The sequence below is a fragment of the Apteryx rowi genome, unplaced genomic scaffold, assembly GCF_003343035.1.
Source record: "Apteryx rowi isolate R43461 unplaced genomic scaffold, aptRow1 scaffold_60, whole genome shotgun sequence".
In the NCBI taxonomy this organism is placed as follows: domain Eukaryota; kingdom Metazoa; phylum Chordata; class Aves; order Apterygiformes; family Apterygidae; genus Apteryx; species Apteryx rowi.
This window is the reverse complement of record NW_020450872.1, coordinates 341,978-350,090: the sequence shown is the minus strand read 5'-3', so window position 1 is coordinate 350,090 and position 8,113 is coordinate 341,978. Positions and strand designations below refer to the sequence as shown.

Sequence of the window (8,113 nt, the reverse complement as noted above, 5' to 3'; positions counted from 1 at the left end):
AAGGTCTCCATCCAGCCCATGTCATCATGCTCTCTCTGCCATCTTTATAGCAGATTTTGCCCTGAGCCAGCTCTCTCTTTAGATAGTGTAGTTGTGCTATGGGCTAGGCAAGTTTTCTCTTCAGATACACAGTCTAGCTCTGAGCTGGGCCAAGCTTCCTGTCTAGATCATGTAGTCTGTCCATGAACAGGACCCTTTCCTCGACCAGATAACACTTGCGGGCTGTGCAGTCTTGCTGTGAATAGTGCTTGATTTGTGAGCCAGGCCAGGTCTCTGCATTCAAGTGACAAGTGATTAAAGTTACTTGCTGCTGCATTTGACAGAAGCAACTGACCTCTGATTCAGCTCCGGCAAAAGCTACAGTACTCAGTGCTTTGAAGTGCCAATGCTCGGTGCTACATGAGACCCACCATGCAAATTGTTTCTAAAAACATTGGTGAGATATCAGCCTCAGGAGATACCAGCCCTGTCCAACGATGCCGTGCAACTACTATTAGGAAACCGCACACAACACAGAACGTTGCCAAGCACAGAAAAGTGTTGCATGCTTGTGCGTAATGCATTTATTTACTCTTGTCCTCAAAGTTCCCAATTCAAGTTGCCTGGGAATTTAGCTTCTGCTCCTTTCATTTGTATATTTATTAAACAATAGGTAAAATGACTATAGTGCTGGACTGGCATTCAGCAAAAAGTCCTTTTATCTTTCTAACAGCTGCCATACAGACAATGGCAATGTAAACTTTCTCTAGGCATAACCTGCTAGGGATCAGAAATGGTGTTTAATTTTCAGTCAGAAAAACTTGCTGTTCAGTCAGACCTTGGCCTGCATGCTGAGGAAGCTGTTGAGAGGGCCACCTCTGACACTGGTTTCTATGACGTTGAGAGGTGTTCAGTAGGACTGGCCTGAAAACAATACAAAACACGGTTGTATCCAGCATGGATGCTAGGGATTGTGTCAGCTCCTATGTTCTGAATGTAACTTTTTATTTATTTATATTACATCTTGTTGCATAATAAAACTAGTAACTAGTAGAAGAGTTATCCAGTCTAGAAACAGGCTGGCAATGACTGATGTTGGTAATATTTGTCCCATCACTGTATAAATATAATGGGATGAAGCCATGCCTTTTAGTACCCCAGTTCAGTTTGTTCTCTGAAGTCGTCTGAAGTGGAACTTGGAAGTAAGAGATCTCCAAAGAAATTCAAGTGCTGCAAGAGATGACACTAGCCATCTGTACACCATTGACCAGACCTGAGTTGCCTGGTGTGAATGAGGATGGTGTATCTCACTGTGATCCTGTTGCTAAGAGCAGAGCCGCTGAGGCAAAGCATTGTAGGTGAAATGCTCCCTGTACAGTACAGCTTTTCCCTATGTTTACTCCATTTTAGGGACAGACTGTTGTCTAAAGCCTGGTTAATCTGTACAGAACCATGATGTTAGCACTCAGACACAAGCTGGCAAAAGAAACGTGAAATGATTCAACCTTTCAGTTAGTATTTCTCTATCAGCTATTTTATTATGTGGCCACTATGCAACACACTATGTCTTGCACTCTCTGTCCAATACAGCTTAGCTAGAATCACTTATAACCATGTCCCTCCATTTAGTTACAGCATCTTTGGTAATGGGGCTTATCCATTCACATCAATTCTCAGAGGTCTACAATGCCTGGCATGCGAGTCTGTGTGCGTGTGCATGCGCGTGTGTGTGCACGCGCTTGAGCGCATATGTGAGTGTGTGTGCCTGCGTGTTTTCAGATGTGCTCAAGTGCAGCTGCAGAATTAGAGCAAAAAATGTCAATAGTACAAAGCGTTCCAACTGACTTCATTTCCTGCTGATAACTCCCTGAAGAGGAGGGTGAGGTTTAAAGTTTGCAGTGCTAGTTTAATACTGAGGGGCTAGGGTAGGGTTGGCGGGAACAGATATTTCAGAGCAGAGTTATTGAAAAGGCTGGTTCAGAAAGCGAGTTTCCCATAGAAAATACTGCTCACGTTCACTTCCTGTCAGCTTGCCATTGTCAGAGAAGGGCTACAGGCGCTGAGGTATAAACCCAACACAAAACAGGATGTTGGCTTTTAGAGATGATTGATCTTTGAAATACAAGTGTTTTTTTCTGTGGTTACCCTATCCCCTTTTTTTCAGTTGAGAATTAAGTTACTTGAGTGGGAACAGGAAAGGCTGAGACCCCAGTTTCAAGGGGGTCAAAAAAACCAAGGTGGTAACAGATGCTGGTTAATAATATTAAATTTTTGGAAAATGCTTTGGACATTACCAGCCAAATACAGACAGATACACAGACAGAAGTCTCAGGTACTGGTACTGACAGGCAGGGCCTAATAAATTTTGACCAAACACCTCCAGAAAGCACAGAGATTCATTCAGTCTTGCAGAGACCCACAACTCCCTCTGCCCTTTGCTAATCCACCACCCTCACAAACATACTTTCCCAGATTCAACACCTGCACAGACACACCCAAATGACATAGCCATGGGGACACAAATATCTGAGTCAAAGTCTCACATACACTCAAAGGCTTTCTTCCTGGAGTACTCTCTAAACAAAGAATTGCCCTGTCCCTGCATCTTCTTTCTGTTGATCTAGCATCCTGCGGGAGCCCCATGGTCCGTACTTTACCACCAAAATGTAAGATGCCAGCAAATATTACACAAGGTGCTTCTCAGCATGGCAGAACTAGTTCTGCTACCTCTTTTGCAAGAATGCCAGGGTGAATGATTGCCTTGCACCTCTCCCTCACATGTTGCATGTAGCAGGAACAGCAGTCATTTGGCCTGAAGTGAACTTTCTGGTCTGGTCTCACTCATATCGAAAAGAATTGTCTGGCAAGCTGCAAAATCCAGGGGTCCACAAATGCAGCATTTTATCACTCACATGAAACTTCCCACTAGAGTCTGTTTTACTGGCACTTGTGATGACTGGATTTCTTTTTCCTGAGCAGAACAGATATAGAAATATTTTTTTGCATATAGGAACACCTTAGACAATCTCATAGATGCTGCTCTATCCCAGAAGATCTGTAAACAGATACACACAGAGATGCAGGCGGCCATACTCTAGAATACCTCACGTTTATACTTGCACACATTGCATGAAAAACAGCCAGTTTGGTCTAACTTAATATCTCCTTTAAAACATTTGTCACAAGGTTCTTGAAGCAAGCAGGTTGTTTGTTTCAGATTTTCTGTTGTTTGTCAATCCAGAAACAAGAAAGTATAGAGTAATCCACACCTGTCTTCCTGTTTGGAGAGCAACATACACCATAGTTCTGTGTGTTCTCTTCGCTTCTTCAGAAAGAAAGATTTAGCATTAATAAACTGAGTACTGTGTACCATGCTGACAGTAATGGCATTTGGGAACCTTGCAGGTAGAAAAGATTTGCCTTGTGACAAGATACTTTGGTGGGGAAGCCATAACTACCTTTGCTTTAATAATACAGGTAAAATGATACTATCTCTGCCTAGCAGTTTCCTTTTTCGTAGACCTAAGCAGATAGTTTCCTCTGCGGAGTACAACCCTGAAAACATAAAGAAAATACTGAAATAGATCCCAAGCAGAATGAAGCAATCATTGGAGGGATGTGATTTTGAAGGTCTGTTTCATTGCACATGTCTTGAAAATGATATTTGTGACCAATGTCCATAGTGAAATCCTCCTTCTATCCCTGTAACAAGCAAAGCATGGGCAGTCAGAGCATCCTGCCCTCCCTTCCTCATCCTGCTCTCATCACTTCAGTTCCTAACCCCTCTCCCAGGGTACTACTATTGTGACTTTAAGAAATCAATAGGATTACCAACCAAGGAGGAATTTAATTCTCACATTTCTTTTAGATTCCTGGTCTATTTGCTTAGATTTCTAGTTGCAACATCTGCTGATTGCTTACAGCAGAAGAGCTTCAACCAATCCAGTGTTTCAGCAACAGAAAATGATTTAGTCCTTTTGCCTAACCTTCAGACTGTGGCAACTCAGCGTATCATTCTTTTGGCTAAAGACTGAGTAACCATTGTATATTGAACTTTGGAGATAATGAGATTGTGATTTAAATGTTAATTCCTATACTTTCTAAAGAACCGCAGGAGTCATACAGCATGCAGTACAGCAACAGTTAAGGGTACTGTAAGAACAACCATGCTGAGGTGATTTTTGGTAAAGATCATCTGGGATGTGATGATGTTCACATTTAAATACATTCTGGAGTGTTTTCCTCCAAAGGCAGCATGGACTTGTGAAAAACTGTGAAGGAAAAGTATGCATCTCTTTCAGAAAAGATGCTTTAACCCTTTTCTGTCCCCGAGACAAAATGATGACATGAAATTGTGTCACTTCGCAGCTGCACGCAAGGCAGGGGAGCCAGCAGAAGACAAAGGGAGTGTTTCCAAATTCCTCTGCACCACCCTGTTCTCAAGAGGTGGGGACTAAAATTCTTGAGGAGGAGCATGTGCAAACAGTTGCTAAAAGAGGAACAAGATGTCTAGTTTACAACACTGTGATCTGAATGGAAAGGGAAACCATAGCAAAACATTCCTGAGGATTAATTTTTCCCATCTGAATTTTTCTACCACCATGGAAGCTTCTCATTTCCAGTGTGCAAGCCTGTCCTTCCCTGTGAAAGGAGAAGAACATCCTGCAACTCCTGACTTGGTAGTATGAGAAACAAAATCAGAGTGGAAAGAGCTAGTCCTGCTTCACAGCTAGCCAGTGACACCTTTCACAGGGACTCCCTCCTAGTGCCCACATTTGTGCAGCACCTTTCACAGTGGAGCCCTGATCTCTCCCTGGGGACTCACCCAATGGCACATTAGTATTGCTGATATTACTGTCATGCCTGGGAATCCCAGCCACGGACCAGGACACCTAAGACTTCAGTTCTGCACAAACAGAGTCATCACTGGCTCTCTGCTCCTCTTCTGCCCCTCTAACCACCCTAAAAACAGTCTGCTGCTGATTGCAATTCCCTAAGAGTGGGGAAGAGAGGGGAAATTGCAGGTAAAGGAAGATCCACCTCACAAATAGAGCAAGGAAGGAGACCCTGCAGACTTGGAGAGGAAAGTGTGGACAGGGGAGACACCCAAGAAGAGACATGGAGGGAGCAACTGCAAACAAAAGAAAGAAATTGAGACAGGAAGGGGAGGGGGGGAGGAAGAAAGATAAGGTGATATAAAATATGGAGAGGAGAAAAAAAGGGAGGGAGAAAATGCACACATGGTGTCCCCATGTTTGGGCACAGCAGCAGAGCTTGCTGCTTGTTGTCTCATGAGCCCAGCACTCTGGGCAGGACAGTATCTGTTTAGATTTGTGTCTAAATTTAAACCCTGATTGCCTTGCCTCCCCTTCCTCTCCCCTCCCTCCCTTCCTCTCACCCACCCGCCCTTCTTCCTTGTTCGTAGTGCAGGGCCGCTCGCTGGGCTCTGTCAGCTTTCACGCTGAGCAGGAGCCTGGATATTACATACCCTCCACAGCAGCGCGATTTTACTCTGGCTTGCCTGAAGTTTTCCCACAGATAAGAGGGAAAGGGGTGGGGAAGAAAGATTGCCCTGAGGACACCTCTCTCTTGCAGGACATGGAGGTAAAGAAAACTTTTATTTCCACTAGCTTGTGACTCGCTACTAGATCTGCATTAGCTCCACCTTGCAATTTTTCACTGCAGGCAGGTCAGGCTCTCATTTTGCTGAGGTTCAGATAAATGTCTGTTCCCACCATGCCAGCCCCTGCCACGCACCTCAGAATATTTGGCAGAGTTTAGTCCAGATTTGGATGTCGGGGGACGGGTAGGGGGAGAAATTACATGTGTGGAAGGGGAATGAGGAAGGACTGCCATTTACTTTTTTAGTCTCTGAGGTGGCAGAGAGTCAACTTCTAAAAGGCTTGCATCATTTTGATAGGAGGCTTTAAAAACCCATAAGAAACGGGCACATAAAGAGAAGAGAACAAACCGTATAGGATCAGCAGGCTCCTTGGGGTTGATTCCTATCCATCCCTTGCAGTAGTGGCTGTGATTTAGCCCCAGATGTCCCCCCAGTTCCACGTGGATCATGCAGTCTCACTTTCATTATCGTCAGAGAGTTTTGGTTCAGGAGAGAGAACATGAGAGCTCTTGCTTCTGCATGCCCATGAAGCATTTCCCATACCTTTCTTCCCGCTGTGTGCCTCGAACTTCAAGAGCAGAGGAGCTCTTGGCTGTTGATGGGCACGCTGCTGATGGAAAGGGGTACAGAAATAGGAGTCAGAATTCCCTGCTGTTTAAGTCCAAGCCTCCTCCCATGTAGCACACTCTTCGGCGAGGCATTTTACCACTCCTTGTTTCTTTTCCCATTCATATAAAATGGGAGTGATAGTGCTTGCTTCACTCACGTGAGACTGGATTTGCTAGATTTTCAAACTTTCTTTAAGTGATAGAGGAAAAAAATATTTATTTTTAGGAGAGGCACAGAAGACAGAAAGGCAATTGCAACATTGGCAAAACCTCAGATGACGAAAGAGAACTTTTGGTATTTCAGCTAAACACAGATCTTACTAAATTTTTTATACTGTCTTCCTGGAAATTTTTTTGTGTGCGTTGGTGTGGCCCCAACAGCAGGGGACATGCAACAAAGTGAGGTAATGGTGTGCTTGAGGCACCACTGTAATTTTTCTTTGAAGATTTCCAGCACATAGCTCATCTGGGCAGTTCTGATAACACCCAGGTGTTAACATCACAGTTGTTCTTATCTGTGCTGGCCTGCCCTACAGGCAAGGGTAAAAGATCAGGCGTGTTCACTACAAGAAAAGTCCTTGACAGGCTATCTAAGCAGGTTTTGGTGTGGGGAAGGACTGAGCACTGATCAAACCAACTCAGCATAGACTGTATGTAGCATGACAATTATATGGCTTTATAAGAGTTTTTAGATTTGGCAGAACCTGGATCAGTAACTGTTAACGCTTGTTTTATTCTTTTTCGCTATGCAGCATCCTGTGATGTCTCAGAGGGGAAGGGGAGTTGAACTCTTAATTTGTTACAACTGCTGTACACAGGAAGTCACATACAGAGCAAAGACTAAATTAGGACTGAAACAGACATTTTGTCATATTGCGGATGCTCTCCTCTCCTCTACACACAGAGAGGCCTGCAACCCTAGGGTGTTTTCTATTGTGTGGTGCAGTGGTGCTTTCAGAGTAGTAAGGGATGGGCCCTCCATTTCCTTTTGGGAGACACATGTAACACATATGGCAGGTCTGACTCAGGAAGTTTCTCTGAAATGTTTAACCTAAGACTTTCCTTCTCTAGATTGAGTCCCTTTACCTCTATTTCCCACTCTTTCCCCATGTTGCCAGGTTTTCTGATCATCTGTAGGTTGCTGCATCTATTCATATTTTTAAAACATCTCATCTCCCAAAACATCTTTTAAGTAGTGCACTTGGTCTTCCCTCTCCACTCCAGCCCTCCAAAAAGGTGGTTAATGTTCCACAGATGAGAAGATATTAGACCAAAGTAGAGCCAAGAGCAAAGATTTAAGTTCCCACCTCCCAATTCCCTGCTCTGTCTGCTTCTTCCTGAGAGCTTTTCACAGACAGCGTGAGCAGGACATAGAGAGTCGTTACAGTCTTTTGCTTTAAAAAATAGATTTAATGCTACTGTGCAACAGGAACAAGAAGTTCTGTCATTTCCCCATTTGCTTCAGCAATAGCAGGCAGAGCTGTTCTGAGCTTTGTTGGTGGCATAACTGGAGGCTCTTTGCTCTAATGGGACACATGAGGATTACCAGCACTAGGGAAAGAAGGGCAGAGGGCTGACCTAGCCAGCTGATTTCCATCACATCTCTGGCAGGAAGACACCATTTCTGAAAAACCTACAAAAGCAAGATAGTTGGGCTCACTTTCTTAGTATGGTTAGTGTGGTTTTACTGCTCCTTAGGGGCTAGTACCTAAAGTCATTGCCATTCTGCTATGAGGAACATATCCCATTGTAAGCAGTAATTGTAATTGCTTAAAACCGGGCAGCAAAACCCTGCTGTTGCCAGTTCATACAATTTTGTGAGTCTGCTGATCATCAGTTTTTTTTCTTGAAGACCCAGCTCCTTCATGCAAAGTAGATTTGAGAATCAGTTTTCATTCTAGTG

At 43.9% G+C, this 8,113-nt stretch overlaps 1 protein-coding gene across 1 annotated transcript in view; it reads left to right on the top strand.

Moving 5' to 3' along the window:
• The first annotated feature begins 5,410 nt into the window (after positions 1 to 5,410).
• The window catches only part of RCSD1 (RCSD domain containing 1), a 33,929-nt gene continuing 31,226 nt past the window's right edge, over positions 5,411 to 8,113 (top strand). Inside the window, exon 1 of the mRNA XM_026083402.1 lies at positions 5,411 to 5,583. Coding sequence (XP_025939187.1) covers positions 5,578 to 5,583 — 6 coding nt within the window. The 5' untranslated portion in view covers positions 5,411 to 5,577. The remainder of the gene's footprint in view (positions 5,584 to 8,113) is intronic.